The sequence below is a fragment of the Aphis gossypii genome, chromosome 2, assembly GCF_020184175.1.
Source record: "Aphis gossypii isolate Hap1 chromosome 2, ASM2018417v2, whole genome shotgun sequence".
Taxonomy (NCBI): domain Eukaryota; kingdom Metazoa; phylum Arthropoda; class Insecta; order Hemiptera; family Aphididae; genus Aphis; species Aphis gossypii.
The window spans coordinates 50,478,604-50,495,928 of record NC_065531.1 but is presented as its reverse complement, the minus strand read 5'-3'; the positions used below and the strand labels follow the sequence as shown (position 1 = coordinate 50,495,928).

At 28.5% G+C, this 17,325-nt stretch overlaps 3 protein-coding genes across 3 annotated transcripts in view; all 3 read left to right on the top strand.

Annotated features, from left to right (window-relative positions):
• Nucleotides 1–17,325, top strand: part of LOC114125552 (dual 3',5'-cyclic-AMP and -GMP phosphodiesterase 11A-like) — a 102,030-nt gene that overhangs the window by 72,236 nt on the left and 12,469 nt on the right. Inside the window, exon 3 of the mRNA XM_027989252.2 lies at nt 15,137–15,620. Coding sequence (XP_027845053.2) covers nt 15,137–15,620 — 484 coding nt within the window. The remainder of the gene's footprint in view (nt 1–15,136; nt 15,621–17,325) is intronic.
• Nucleotides 6,367–11,820, top strand: LOC126549972 (uncharacterized). Its single transcript, XM_050200590.1, has 4 exons — nt 6,367–6,826; nt 6,915–7,004; nt 7,151–7,240; nt 11,650–11,820. The coding sequence occupies exons 1-4, from the start codon at nt 6,609–6,611 to the stop codon at nt 11,681–11,683; spliced, it is 432 nt and encodes a 143-aa protein (XP_050056547.1). The 5' UTR covers nt 6,367–6,608; the 3' UTR covers nt 11,684–11,820.
• On the top strand, nt 7,459–11,033 carry LOC126549971 (uncharacterized). The gene is made up of 2 exons (XM_050200587.1): nt 7,459–7,698; nt 9,046–11,033. Exon 2 carries the CDS (start codon nt 9,071–9,073, stop codon nt 10,994–10,996), a length of 1,926 nt encoding a protein of 641 aa, XP_050056544.1. The 5' UTR covers nt 7,459–7,698; nt 9,046–9,070; the 3' UTR covers nt 10,997–11,033.

Sequence of the window (17,325 nt, the reverse complement as noted above, 5' to 3'; positions counted from 1 at the left end):
AAGGGAAAAACCCAAAATAACTTAGCCATTAAAATTCTACGGCTTTAAAATAATAATATATGTATAAGAAATGGGTTAGGTATATACATTTATATATCAATACAAAAAAATAAAATATCGCATAATAAAATACACTTACAACATACAATATACATAAACTATACATATTATATCTACTTTAATATTATATACCTTTGACTTAATTTTTCCGGTTTCGTAAAGTATGAAAATAAAATATTAAATTACGTATAATATTGGTTTGTTTGTTTTTTAGAATTTAATCAGAGCAATGAACTTATAGTTTTACAACAATATGTTTTATTTTTGGGTTTGCCATCACCTTTTTGAGCGATAAAAATGCTTCTATTTTCTGCAATATATGTTAAATGTTTGTATTTATATTGTTTATCCAAGTGGAATCCTGAACAGAGATAATAATTTAATTCATTTTTACTGTATTCCTAAATAAACATTATGATTGTATTGCCGTATTGGCTTAATATTATATGTATACCATATTATCATTGTGTAGGTTATTATTTTTATTTCAAGATTTTACTCAATTATCCTAAGTCAAAATTGTTAATTCAACATTTTTATAACAATATGTATACTTATAAGATAAATAAAAATAATTTTGCAATAATAAACAATATTAACTCAATGACTAAGTTAACAATGCATTATTGTTAGTTTATCTATGTATATTTATTTTATTGTCTGCAGGTATTAATATAAAATTACTATACTGTGTTTTTTTTCCCAATAGATTAATTTAATCGTAACGTAGTTTCTAATATATCAATTTAAATTCTCAACCCCTGGGAATCTGGTAAGAGGATTTTTTAAATATTTATTAATTTGGTCTATCCGCTGTGTAGTTTTTGTACCAAAGTCGTAACGGGGAGCTCAGTTTGTTAAGTTATGTTGTCAAGTACATGTCGTATTTGTCTTTGGATCTAAATTCTAAAGAAACAAAAATAATATGTTTATTGTTCTATCTATTAGACGGCTTTTGGGAAATCGCATTGTTTCGATACATATTGTCAGACCAAACGATTCACGGTACGTGTATAATATTACAATAAATGTCTTAATAAAAATAAAAAAAAAACTGAGGAAATACACTTTTTGGTAGCGTTTATTTTCGTGATATAAATATGATTTTCTCAGACTTCCGGCTTCAACATACCTTGTGCAAATCACATACAGTTGTATTATTATCTTTCATGTCGCATTCACGACAACGCCTTACCTTGTGTTCAGTATTTTCAGGAAAATTTTAAAACAAGGTCATGTGTAATACAAATCCTGAAAATTACTTTAAATCTAAAGGATGTATTTCAGCAGTAAACACTCCGTTGACCTGGAAATGCTCTATACGAAATCAGGGCTTCAACTGTCAACAACTAGTGTTTATTTTCTGGGTGTAGACAATATTATAGCACAGTGGAACATAACACAATACAAATATATAAACAAAATTACTTAATTCTTACAGCAAGACTGAACCGTTTAAACGCCGTCAATTCGGATTTAAAACGTGTATGCGAACAAAATTAATTATTAAAAGTGATTATTTTTTATGGCTATTCGTTTTTTTATTTTTTTTTATATTCGTCTGGTCGATTTTAGTTCGTTGGTCAGAAACCAAACATTGATTTAAAACTTTACGTCTATTTATTTTTCAACCAAAATATTGAATTTTTATTTTTATTTTATAACATGTGCGCATGCATTTTTAATTGGGGAATTGCCAAAATATACACCACTTACTACCCTACAATTTTGTGTTGCGAAAAATTGCTCAGGAAATTTCAAGAAACTTTTTCTTTGGAACTTTGCCGCATTTTTTCAGTTACAGTTAAAATGCTTTTACTTGTTAAAATTCAATAGTAAAGTATAGACTTATAGAAAGACATTTTTTATGGTTATAATAAAAAAAAAAAGATAATTTTTAACGAGAATTGACCAATTAAACCTGCTGTATTACCGTGCATATTTAATAAAATTATTAATATAGAATTATTTGAAAATTTTCATGATATAGATAAAAAAAATTGATTTACAAATGCTATTGCAATTTTTTTCAATAAATACTGATTATGCGTAAAAATTACTGTTTTCCCTTTTTTTAGTTGTGTTTTTTTCAAAAATTATATGTAAACTATTGAGTATTTTTTACTTTTTATCTCTCAAATCGGCGATTCTATCCAATTTTCTAACAGACACCACTTCCAAATTTAAAAATCAAAGCATTTTTACTGCTCTAAAAACTCGTAAGAAATATTGTTACATTATAAAAACATTTATCTTTCAGCGCAGGATTTAAAATTATTGTTGAAATATTATTTGTAGTAATTGCATTTGTTTCTGTAAATATTATATTATATTATACTATAGTTATATAGTTGTTCAGTAATTTTATCGTTGTTGAATAGATAGGATGTTGTAGGTAACGATAATAATAATAATTAAACATGTTGAATTTAAGTATTTTATAAAATATTTGTTTTGATAATTTTATTTATAGATTTTGAATAATACATTTATACTACAAAATAGAGCTAGTCTATTGAATAGTTTTACGGCAACTAATTTTGCACCACTCGATATTATTATAATTATATAAATTTTGCGAGTTTTAGAATATTATTTTAATAAACGTAATGTATACATTTAAACTATAGAAGTTATCAGATGAATATACAGAGTACTTTACATTATAATATATACATCATATTACTTTTACATTATTATGATTGTTGATTGCCGCTCGGGCAGATGCGTGTTTTTATGACGTAAATTATTCCGATGAAGGTAAATAAAACCTCGATAACTATTTTACCAATATGACTATTTTACTGTACGCCATCTGCGGTTATTAATATTGAATTAATATACTCGATTACGGCACGCGTACACACGTATATCGTGCAATGACGACCGGAATCGTCGGAAAACGTTAACAAATGGTCAATAATATAATAAATTATTGTCGTTTTTTTTTTTTTTTATGTATATATTATCACGTTATAATAATATTTTATCATACAGTCGACATTCAGTACACTATACATACCATTATATACGTACACACAATATATAATAACACTTTTGTTGTTCTCGCCCCGACGCACTCAGCACCGTGTTCCCATTTATATTTCTCTGCGTTATTATAATAATATATAATATGCATACACATGCACGTAAATAATATATTACGTATAATGTACATTATACCATTACAATATCGTAAACGTCTCGGGGGGGAAAAGAAGAATGTCTGCGAAATTCCGGGACGCCCGAAGAATATCAAATAAACCGTAGTCGTTTTCTCGAGCTTCGAACCCAGTAGCAGCTATCCGAATTATCGTTTTTAATATGCGAGCGGTTAATCTGCCAAATGATAATTTAATACGCGTACACGACCACAACGCTATTGACGTCGTATTTGCGCGTTTGGTCTGTCGATCCCCGTACACGATATAATTATAGGTGTACGCCGAGACGTGTCGTTACAATATGTTACTGTGTTATTATGCTGTAGACATCACCTAATGAAATAACAATATAATTAATAATAATCCGCTGACAAACATTTTAGTATGTAACTTATGATATTATTCTTCAGGAGCAAAACAGAAAACAAAACCAGCTGGTATCGCATTCAAATCTTACGACGGATAATTATTCAAACGTGAATAGCCGAACGGTGCCGGATAAAGAATTTCCTGGCCATATTTTTATTCATAATAAAATATTCGTATCTACCCCTCCCCCTCTCCGGGATAAAAATATCCTAGGTTTATAAGACCATAATATGAGAGAGTATGATTTTTCAATATTTCTGCAAAGAATTTCCTCCGTAGAGAAAGGTATAGTTATGTTAACCGGAACATTTTTTACGAAGGTCAGATTATCCTAAAAAATCATAACCCACTTAGGGGAATTTAAATATCAAATTCCTAAGATAATCTTCACTCCATCGTAAATTAAGAATAATAATATGTCGAGTTAAAGTTTGTTACAATCCCAAAACATTCTCAATTTATTGATCCTCAATACCAGTTATCAAGAATTTAGTACTCGCTATAAAACACGCGATTTATTTTTATACATAAGTCAACTGAAACTTTTAATTTTCACAAATGTTTAATTTTTATAATTATTATTCTACCTTGATTTTATCTAAGCCTTCTTTTAATAATTTCTAATTATTAAACTGTAAATAACTCAAAGCTATAATTAATAATAAAAAAAAGACTTTACGTCGTGTTGTGCTATATAGGTTCCGAGTCACAGTGAAAATGGCGAAAATAGTGAAAACGGATTCATTAATCAGTCTTACGGAAAAGCCAGTCTCGCTGGTTGTTAAGCCCGTGAATAACTGACGAGTCTTGACGACGGCGGCGTAAACGTATAATAACCGTATAACATTTTTCATCGTCAAGTTCACCTATTTCGCGTGAAAAGCTCCGAAAAGATTGGATATACGTCGGACAAACCTACATGGTTTTTGTGTGACATGTACAATGTATGTACATGTATTAGCACTCTTGGTCATCATTGATTTCGATTATTTTTCCGTTCGTATTGTGGTTTGGTTTTTATTGTATTATTTAGATTTTCGAGTGTCACGTCATTATCACAAATTCAAGTCCTATAATAACGCGTGAGACAATAGGTATATAGAATGTCGTTGTAATAATATCGCGACGAGAGTAAATAATAATAACGCGACAAGACGCATTGCTGTCACGGTGTAGTATAAATCGTATATAAATATATTCCGAGTAAACAGAGATATACGTAGAGAAGAGGAAGAGAGAGTTGATTTGCAAACGTTTTTCGTATGCGTGTTAGTAAGAGTATACTTTTATTGGAGAGGCTTTGTCTCGATTGTTTTGTTAAACGTAAAACAATAATAAAACAGAGGACGATATGTACTTAAAGGTATGAGCGTTTTTTTTCATATAGCTGACTATAACGAGTTAAAAAGTCTATAAATAAATAAATTTTTATTTTCATTGCAAATTTTACTTAAGAGGCCGTCACACTAGGAAAAAATCGACCGTAAAACATGGTTTTTTGATTCCAATAGTACTCAAGTCTCATTAGTCGTAGAAACATGATTTTTGTATCAAATTAAACGTGAGAAGTTGTACTAAAAACTGTTGGAACAAATTTTTGAAATTTGTTTTCAAACCGATTTTATTTATATTTGAAATTTGTTAAAATTTTGAAATTTTTAAAAAATTATATAAAATCAGCAAATTGAGATATCAAAATTCTGTTCCAACAGTTTTTAGTACAACTTCTCACGTTTAATTTGGTACCAAAATCATGTTTCTACGACTAATGAGACTTGAGTACTATTGGAATCAAAAAACCATGTTGTTGTAAAAAAATTATGATTTTACGGCCGTCGTGTGCTGCTATCGAAACAACTGCGGCACTGTTCTAAAACTGTACTCATTCCCCCACACTTCGCGCATATGCAGCGGTACCTCACCTAGATCGAAACCGGTTATCTAGCCGCGCGCGTTTTATAAATACCCAGAGTATCGATAAGGAAAATAATAATATGGCCCATGAATATTATTTGAATTATTTCGATATAATAATTCAAATTCATATTCTAATAAACTAAACACATGTTGAAACCACAAAGTATCATAAAGTTGCCAAAACTCAGCTGAAAAATGTACGATCTCGACAATTTTTTTTTTCAAACTGTAGGAAATTTTTCAATATAATTAGTGGTTAGGTTTAAAATATGAAAATGTTTTAATTTAACTGAGTATAAGTGTATACAAAAGAAATATGTCGTTTACTCCTGAAAAAAATCATTGTTGATAACTTTTGCAGGGCTTTTTTAAAAGAATGCCGTGGAATTAAAATATAAATATTTTAAATTTTTATAAAATATTTTTATATTAAATACAGATTTTTGTAAACTAAACATAAATGCATACAGCAATTTAATGATTTTATTGAAATAGTTGAATCAAAAACTAATTGCTAGCATGTAGTACATAGTACCTACATAGTATATAATACCCTAAATAATATAAACTGTGTATAAACGTATTGAGATTACTATGTAAGTATTTATTGATATCCACATGATTACACTAATCATCAGTAGAAAATATGTGGTCAAAGTATTTTTCATATAAAACTAGAATTAATCTACTATAGTCTATGGGTGTTGTAGTATAAAATTTTTATACCTATTTAATATATGTAAACATTCGGTTATTATCAAGTAAAAAGGCGACAGTATGACATATATTGGTAGAAACTTTTGTTTGCTCTTACTAAATCTAAATAAATGTATATATGTATAATACGTCAATAATTAAAATTCTCAACACTAATGAGTAATGACCATAATTTGTTCAAGATAGTTTTAATATCTAATATATTATATTATAAATATTATATCTACTATCATTTCTCCATTAGATATAGTATAAAAGTAAGTACCTATTTGTGATAATTAAATTATTATTATTTTATTACTCGCATTATTCATTAGTATAACTAGTATAAGGTAATTATATAATTAAATATTATGATCAACGATAATAGTGCATATCAAAATGGGAAGACATCAAAATTATTGTCATTCTGTAAAACTGTCCACACCAGTAACAACTTACATTCTAATTGAATTTTTATTGTGGTTTAATTTTTTTTTATTTAACGTTAAAATGGATCAACTTAAAAAACGTACTCGTCAACCATCGAAAAAGTTATCAACTAAAAAGAAATTGAGTAATCGAGTGATGAATTTTCTAGGAATTCAAAACAAAACCAAGTAAGTAAAATATTAAATGATTAAAATATAAAATATGTATAAATAATAACGTAATATCAGTTATAACAATACATTGTTTTTAATTAAGTCCCAATCCAGAGGTCGTAGAATCTGTTGTGAAACCTTTTTTCTTGGGTGATGACAATCAACTACCATGCACATCAAGGGAAACAATTAGGTAAACTTTTGCTAAATTATATAGCTATTAAATTTGGTAAACTATAATAACTTAATATTTAAATAATATACGGAAAATGTATTACATAATCGCATGCAGCAGTATAAATATTTATATAATACAATATTTTTATATATTTTTTAAAGTCAAAATCCAGAGCTCGTAAAATCTGTTGAGGCACCTTTTTTCTTAGGTGCTGACAATCAACTACCATGCACATCAAGGGAAACAATTAGGTAAATTAAAAATGTTTAATAATTTAAATTAAAACTCTGATTATATAAATTTGAATGTATATGAGAACTCCAACGATTTTTGTATATATTATATCAATTTGTAATATCATAAATTGGAACATTTATTATAATTAACATTAATTGTAATTGCATTATCATACCTCAATTATCATGATACATTAACATTAAACAAGTCTAATCTAAAAATTAGAAAAAAATTAGCCTATATTATAGATATTTAAAAAAGCGATACAGTGTTCAGTCACAGTCTCGAGATCAGTTTCAGTTACAGTGTGTAAGTGTTTCCAGTCACCATCATTGCGAGACTCCAGACAAATTTTTATTTTCTAAATACAGTTTTTTTTAAAGTCAGTGTTCTTTTAAATTATATATAGTTTTGTATTTATACATATACATTATACATATCATCAACTCTCAGAACAAACGCTACATCATTTGTAAGTACCCATTTATAACTACTTAAAAATATACTTTTTTTAATTTTAAATTTTAGTTCATTGATAAATCTTGTATACGATGAAAAATGATTCTGAACGGAGATAATTAGGTACCTATTAACTTTCGATTATTATATTTGGACGAGTCTTACAAACGGAATGATATTACGAAATTTCGACCAAATTTAAAAAATAATGATTCTCTTTTCGACCAAAACAAACATTTTTGTAAAATTATGGCAATTACCTATATAGATACTTTTAATACTTTTGCAAAATTATTAAAAGTATAAGTTGCATAAAATATTGTAAAATAAAATATAGAAAATTATTTAAAATTTAAGACTATCTATATCAACATTATTTTTATATTAATATGTCACAATATGTATAATATTATTTAAAATAATAAAATAATAATAATATGTAATTTTGTCAAAAGATACAAGATACTATTATTGTAAATATTTGTAATGAATAGTACCAAGATATTTGAATTTAAGTTGCAGAACCTTTAAAACTTAAATATTATATGAAACAAATAGTGATAATTTTTATTGTGTGTGTATAATTAATATCGTTTTGTAAATAATTTCGTAAAGAATTGTATTTTTACGAATAATAATTCTATCCAGGTGCAATTGTAAGATAAATTAAAAACCCTAAAATTAAATTGTATACTATTTTTTAAATTTTTTATATAATATTGTATATATATATTGTGGCATATTAACATAAAAATAATGTTAATATTTTACTATTCTTATATATTAAAAATGTTCTATATTTATTTTACAACATTTTATGCAACTTATAAAAAATTATTTAGCAGCAATTATTTTATTTTTTTACATATATTATATACATTTTTGATTTTGGTCAAAAACGGGTATGCCCCATTTTATGAGAAACCTTATTTTAAATTTTCAAATTTTAGGTATTAATTCTCAAATGAAAATACTAATGTAAACATCTGATACAAGTTTCAAGTTTTTACAATGAATTATTTTTGAATAAACATAAAAATCGTATATGCGTCGTACCTACCTACTTGTATTTTTATTATTTATTATTTACTATATTTTTTTTTACCGATCAGATTAAGGTTAGGTTAGATCAAATTAAAACCTAATAGAATAAGAATTTATGCAGTAAAACAAATTTTTTCAATGATAAAAATAGTTTTAATTGCTGTTATGAGTGCGTTAAATCGTATTTTTATACAAATTTTTCTTGTTTTTTAGAGCATTTAAATCCGTTCTCTTATTTTTTAAAGCACAATATTTAAATTAAGTGTTTAATTTAAATTGTACCTATATATAATATTTATATTTTATTTCATAATAGGTATTACAACCAGTCAACACTCAACATGAATATCAAAAAAGTTCTATTTGTTATTATTACAACCATACATTTCACTTTTGGATTCATTGCTTACGATTGCGGAGGTCCTAACCTAAATATAACTTCCTTTGACAGTCTAGAAGTAGACAACTGTGATCTTCCAATACCTTCGAAAACAGAACGGGTAACAAGAATACAACTATTGCAAAGGGTTGAAACATATCCAGTTAATTTCAAATCATGCCTGATCACTGTTGATTATTTAATAACAAGGTGTTCGGCGTTTGAAGACGCACAAGTTGTAGAGGGAGGGTATTTTTCCGACATAATAGAGTTAGGTAGTGCTAGATGTTCAGAGACTCACCAGAAACAATCTTTCACTTTTCAAACGGGAGGAGTAGTGACAGATTTAAAAATAAACGAAACGATATTTGTAACAAATATCATTGCCGGAACATTAGACAAGTATGGTAATTGTAAAGGCACAACTTTTAAATCAAGCAGAGGAGAGTGGGAAGATGTGGTCGTACAAGCTAAATTTAAAATATTGCTTTCAGAAGGTACGGCTATAGCAAATAGTAAAGATAATATCCTCATACTTCCAACAGGAACCAAAATGAAATTATCTGAAAATTATGGTTTTGATTCTTTTAAAGGAGAGACTATATGGACAAACAACCATTTCACTTGTGAAGTACAAGATTTCAATGTTTTATATGATGGTCCTGCATCGTTAATAATTTCAAATGCCATTAATGATTTTTCAAATAATATATATACCTATATTGTGGAAACGGATAAAATAGTATTTTCCCTAAAACAAATTAAAAAAAGTTTTGCATGCGGGATGCCAGTGATTCAAACTGAACACATACAGTTAGTCATACTTGTAGATACCGCATTTTTCAATCGATTTACGACAACAACAATTTCTCCGCAAAACACTGATTTGTTAGCCTACGTTAATACAAAATTTGTTTATGTTGAAAACTTCTTTAAATCTACGATAACATCATTGTATAATGACATAATTAAAAAACAGTGTGATCTCGAACGAAAAATATTACAACAAAAGCTTACACTAGCCTCTTCGAGCATTTCCGACTTTTCGTATCTTATGGGCGAAGGACCAGGTTTTACTGCAGTGAAAACAGGCGAAATAATATATTTAATAAAATGTAAAAAGGTAAATGTTGAAATATCGAGAAAAAATGTATGTTTTAATGAACTACCAGTTTTATATAACAACAAAACGTTTTTCATGGCCCCCAAAACGCACATATTGCAACAATTTGGAACTCAAATTGATTGTAATATACTACTTCCACCTGGCTTCAATTTGGACGGAGACTGGTTTGGTATTGTACCCAATATACAAGAAATAAAAAAACCACAAAAGCTCAAACCGGCTACAACCTGGACGTGGTCGTACAAAAGTCCAGAATCGCTTATGAATGCTGGTATATACACACAAGACACAATGAAAGCTTTTCAGCAACATATATTGTTTCCACAAGAAGTGAGTGCTGCTACAAATAATTTAATAAGACAATCTATGGGATATGATACGACTAACCAAGGTCTGCAATATAAATATCTTATTGACGAACAGACAATAAGCAACATGGTCGAAAATAAATTACATCAACTTTGGGGATGGTTTACAACTATTGGTACTTTTGTTTCGGGACTGATGGGGATATTTTTTATTGTAAAATTAATATTAACACTAGTGGATACGGGGATTAATATTACTATTTTATACAAAACCTTTGGGTGGAGTGCAAAACTGTTGGCAGGAATTTTTTCTAGTATTACCCATTATTTAATGTTAAAGACACACAAAAAAAATCAAAATTTTGATCAAGACTCGCTAGACACAAAACATGTTCGCTATTCAATTAAAAATAGCAAAAAAGTGTACCCGAGCTTGAGTCAAGATTCTGTTTAAACACTTTAAAGCCATACAGAAATAATGTATTTAATTTAATTTATTATTTATTTAGTATTAAAAGTATTGTTTTAAATTTGTATATTTTATTTAATTATTTAATGATAAAAAATTTTAATTTCATATTAAATGTACATGAAAAATGCAATTATTACCTTTATGTTATATGTTTATAAATATAATACATTTGAAAAAAGGTTAAAGAAATATTTGTTTTTTACTATTTTGTATGGTAATTAAATATTAGATTATAAAATGATTAAATTATGTATTTTTAAGTGTGTTTAAGTAGGTACAGGTTATTATGCTCAATATTCTATTTTTCTTTGAATTACCAAAAAAATTTGTAAGTTGTAGCATGTTCACGAATAATGTATAATGTAAAATATACGCAATACATTTAAATATTACAAAACTAATATTTAGATATTTAGGTAATATTAATTTAGGTTATTGCTATAAATTAGTTATTATTTACTTTATTATAAATATTTCATGAAGTAAATATCTAATAATGTATTATAAATACAAATCACATCGGTACCCGCGGGTATTAAAAATATTACAGCTGCATTTACCCATTTACGTGTATATTTACGCGCGATCCGTCTTAGACGAAGGTTCAAATAATAATAAACACCGCTCCCGAATAGGCATAATCCTCGGCTGGCCGCCGACTACCAGTAGTGGGCGTGGTTAAAACGTCGCGTGCTTGCGGATCACGAAAACACCTAACAGCGCGTTCTCTCGGACGTTGTATGCGTTTCACTTTTAGTGTGACGGCCTCTTAATATGTTATACTAGCATAAAATTGGTTTATAGTATGTTCATAGACATAAAATTATTTTTCTACAAAAAGTAGAGTGGTTCTATCACCGATAAAAGCTTACACTTTGATGATACGATTATCAATTTACTATTATATTGCAGAACAAATTATTAGTACACAGAAAAATTATTTATCGCTAGTATATAATTTTGCATAGTCTGTAAGGCTAACCGCAACAATAGTTAGTGAATACTAACACCAATATCAATAGTTGATTAAAATATGTACATATTTTTTTTATTTTTTATCGAAGTAATTAATTATTAGATTTATATTGATTTTAAATGTAGTAAGAATACATACACAATCAGTGGCGTGTCATGCATAAGCAGCGGTGCTTACACTACTGACGACTCCATTCCACGCCACTGTGTATATAACTAGTATACCTGCGTATTGGACATAGAATAACACTAATTAATTAATACTATTAATTCAAATAGTTTTATGAATTCATTAGCTAATGAACTATAATTCAATTATGTTGAAAAAAAATGGTAGGAAAAAGTATTCTGATGTAAATATTAATTATTTATTTAAAATAATATAATAATACAAATTCTTTTTTTTTAAATTTACCTAATGTATGTATCGAATCCTACAAACATCCAAGTTTTTATTTTTCATAAATATTTATAATAACTTAAGGATAAGCCGGTTTTTTGTTTGTTTGTTTTAGTATGTTTGGTAGTATGTAGTTAAGAAGTTATTTAAATGTACCTAACGCACAAAAGATGTACCAGTACGTATATTTTAATAAGATTGATCGTGCTTAAGGTTCGAAAATATACATTTTTTTTTATCATATCTCATATTATTATGATGGTTAAAGGGCCCAAATGTTAATTTTCCTCACACCCCGAAAAACCTAGGAACGGCCCTGGCAGTGTCACTGAAGGTCAGTTACGCGTAGTTCACGCGTTTCGTGTGCAGATCGACCGATTTGTCAAAATTTAAATACCAAACAACGCTCGAGTTCGGTTCGTTTTTTGGTTGCTCGTTCGCCGCATTTGGTGTTCAGCTCACTGTGTCACCGTCAATCAAAAAATCACACTGTCTGCAAACTTGAATTGTCTGGTGATATTCCTTCTGGTTATTATTTCTGCGTTTATATTGTGTTTCCCATTTTAGAGCGGTCGGCGTTACCAGCGATTTGTTTGTCGGTCGACGTGTGTTTTTGATGTTTAGCTACAATAGTCGTGTCATTACGGTACAGCGTCTCCGACGAGAATCAGTGAATTATTCGACAGCGGCTGTGACCGAGTGGTTTTGCACGTACACGGGGTACTTGGTTCGTTCGTATAATTTATCGTGTGATAATTACCGAACTCGGTATATGGTCACTTGGGGATAAAATCTGCCACTCAACACGGTCACACGTGAGTTGTATTGGTCCACCGCCGTTTGTTCTCGTGTTAATTACGGCTGACAGACCATTGTTGTATTATATTTTATTGGTTAGTTTATCGTACTGAAACATTTTTTAAAGTTTTATATTAGTTTATTTGATTTATTGTGTATATATTATTACACAATACCTACTGTACAATCATTAAATATGTTGATCGTTCAATTATCTGCGGGTTAACAGCTAGCAATTTCATGTCTGTTTCACTATCCATTATCAAATTACTATAAACGGTTAAAAGGTTCAAAATGTAAATAATATGTTTTTATAAAAACATGATATCTTTGTATAATGTACAACTAACATATTGTAAGGAATCGAATCAAATGGGTCTTCAAAAAAAAAAAAATAAATAAATAATATAGAAAAGATATCACGAAAAAATTCTAATTAAGAATATGAAAATATTATAAATTTATAATCAAACAATTTATATTCATGAATTATTGTATATAGTATATATAGTTGATCAATTATAAATTCACGAATCATAGAGCCCATTAAAAAGTTTCAGGTTTTAACATAATTTCATAATGGCTCTGGGAAAAGTTTATAATTTATTGTAATATTTTTTTATAAATACAAAGCAATTTTAATTAAAATTGTATTTGATTTAAATATCGAATTCAAAATTTAATTATTGATTAAAGTTTTATTCAAAAATATATATAACGTGTAAAATATAATGACACTTGATAATAAAAATTAATTAATTCATAATTTACCAGTTATAATAAAATAAAAATTATTTTCATCATTATTGAAATATCCTAATCTCTAATCGTTACAACTTATAAGCGTATCAAAATATTTAATCTCAGAACAGTCAGAACTATTTAAAGAACTTTATACAAACACGTATCGTTTAAAAATATAAGATTATAATTTTGTTAATATAATAATTATTACTATTATTTATTGTAATCGTTATATTATATTTAATATATTTTGTAAAATTGTTGGTATATATATATATATATATTATGTATGTATATATGTATAGGTAATCTAAGGATTAATACGTTTATTTCTTAAAGTTACAGTTATCTTATAGCAGTTTTTTTCAATTACAGTGACTAGACGTTATTAATATGATATCAAGTCGAGATTTCGTATAAATAGTTTGAGATAGTTCACACATATAATTTATGGTTGTTGATCTTTAAAAGTAGGTAAGCTATCGGTAAGCAATTAGATTCGAATATTGTAATTTACCACAAAGTATTAAAGTACTTAATACTTGCACGGAAAACAAATTGAAAATCATGTTAACAACTGTACCATACCGAATAAATCAAAATTAAATAGATTAAAAATTTATTTTCAAAGACAGATTGGTATAAATGATATAGTGCAAATAGAAAAATGTCTTGAGGTACAGTTGTTGACAATTCTGCACTCAGTCTAACAAGTTGATAATAACCAGTAGGCATATTGTATAAGTATATTGTAATGTAATCCAATCGAATGAAAATTAAATAATTATTTTAAATCGCACTTAAATTTTCGTCTCGTATACAGCTATCAGCTACATATACAGCTGTAGAAAGGGTAAAAGTAATTTTTAACTAATTGAACGAAACTCGTTGTGGTTAAATGCACCATGTCGAAGTTTTACATCAAACATAATATCATATTAATTATAATACAGTACAACGTACATGATAATCGAATTAAGATTTTAAGGCGTTTTCGTCGTTATTTTCGCTAACTGATGTATAAATCCCTTCCCACTGTACCTCCCTCGTCCTGTCTAATATTATGATCTAAAGGCATCCCTGCAGCACGTAATCTCGGTAGTCCAAAGTCGTAATTTGGACGATCGCTAAAAATAACAATATTACGACCCTGATCGCGATGAATTTCAACTGTATATAATTATTTTCTGCTCCCCCTCATTTAGGTTCACGTCGTTGCCGCCGAGTCCGATCAGCATGCTGTCGCTGCTCATCGACTCCAAGGTGCGGCTTCCCAGGTGGCCGGTGTCCGCGCACAACGTGGACACCAAGCGTGACCTGCGGCACGCGCAGGGCGAACGGGACTTCTTCCTGACGGTGGTCCGGGACATCGCCACCGACCTGGACCTCAAGTCTCTGTCGCAGAAGATCGTCGACGACCTGACAGTGTTGCTGGACTGCGACGCAGGTTCGCTGTTCCTGGTGGACGGGCCTCCGCGAGGATCCCGTCGCCGGTGTCTCGTCTCTAAGGTGTTCGACGTGCACAGTGGCGCCCGTGGCCAGTTCCTGTTGCCGGACGGCGTGCAGTGCGATGCTGCCGGAGGCCCGACCACGGGCACCGACAACGAGGTGCGCATTCCGTGGGGCGTGGGCATACTGGGCCACGTCGCGTCCACTGGCGAGACCGTCAACCTGGACGTCGCCTGCGAGGTAAGTCGGCGGCAACCACCGCGTCAGATGAATTAATCGTCTAAGTTTTTTTTTTCACAAACGAGTAATTGCCCAACAAATGTATATATAATTATATGATTATAACATATTAATATATCGTCGAAAATATTTTTCGAGTATGGAATAATATTCTAGAACTGCACATAGTTGCTATTTGTAATTAATAATTATTAAAACGTGTAGTTGGGGAGTAGGGGATGTGACTTTTTTAATACGTATAATATAAAATATAATAAACGATAATATCAATAATACCACTATTAGTTCATAGTTAGTAATATTGCGTTTTAACGTTATGTATTTTTACTAATTCGACATAGGTAAATTAATGGAATTTATAATATTTAAAAAATCAAAAGCTGAAAGTTCGGTATCTTTGAATTAAAATATATTCCATTTCAATAGGAGTAATTAATAATTATTACATATATTGTAATTAATAAATATGCGTGTTAATTGCCTAAAATGATTTTTCTATTTTTAACGAATAAAATAAAACAGACGAATGAATAGTAATTATAGAGCAAATAAACATACAATTATTCCTGACATTACCTTTGAATTCTATTGTGTGGATAAATTGGAAATTAAATAAATGTTACGCTATTCGAAATAACTGACATAAAATCTTTGCATTTTAAATTGTTAAACTAAAATTTGTTTTTTCCTGCGAACCGTAGCTACGCGTAGCTTTAAAAAGAGCTGTGACTAGTACAGGTTTTGACAACGATAGCTTCACGTGAATTAAATAATGAAGTATACTTTTGACAAATTCGTCAAATGAATATTGAACGTTTATACATTTTATATGAAATAAGTTCTGAGTTTTATAAATATTTAAAAAAATATGTATATTATACATTTATACAACGTGTATACTGTATAGTTAACGAGCAACTGTACAAAGATATTTATGTTATTTATACTTATGTAAGTTATTGTAAGATATATGTGTATTGACTATTGACTATTGGTGAATGCTTAAATAGGTACTTCATTCAAAGGTTAAAAGTTGTTAATTTTAAAAAAAATTAGATATTATGTTTAATACTACTTATGCACAATTATTACAAAGTCTATGATTAAGGATCAGTAGTTTACATTTAAAGTTTATTTAAATTCACTCAATTTTGAGGTGACGTTGTTTAATTCAATATTGATTTAAATGACATGTAGAGTATGCAATTATTAAAAAAATTGGTGTTATATTTTTGTTCATATACATTAAATCAAAAATCTTAGGATTCTACTATAATTGAATGTCAAGAAAAAATATATGTTATTCTTAGCTTTGAGTATGATGTATTTGGGGTACATTTAACTTTGCCTACATTTTTTTATCGTAAATTGTATTGTTTTCTTTTCTCAAGGTTTTTTTTTTTTTAAAAAAAAGTAAATATGTATAGGTTAAGTTAGGTTTGTACTTGAAAATTCAATTTATTTTTCAGCCGCTTTTATATCTATAATATTTCTGAATAGCAAAAGATAAAGAAAATGAAAATAAATTAATATATTTCCAAAGAAGCTTTTAAGAAATATTAAAATGGTATATGTGTTTTCAATTTAGCCAAACAATACAATTAATAAAAGAAGAATTTTTTTTTGTAGAACTTAATATTACCATAAATGTGTACAATAAATACCCGGAACTATAGGCGATGATTTAAATAAGTGCAACTCGGAA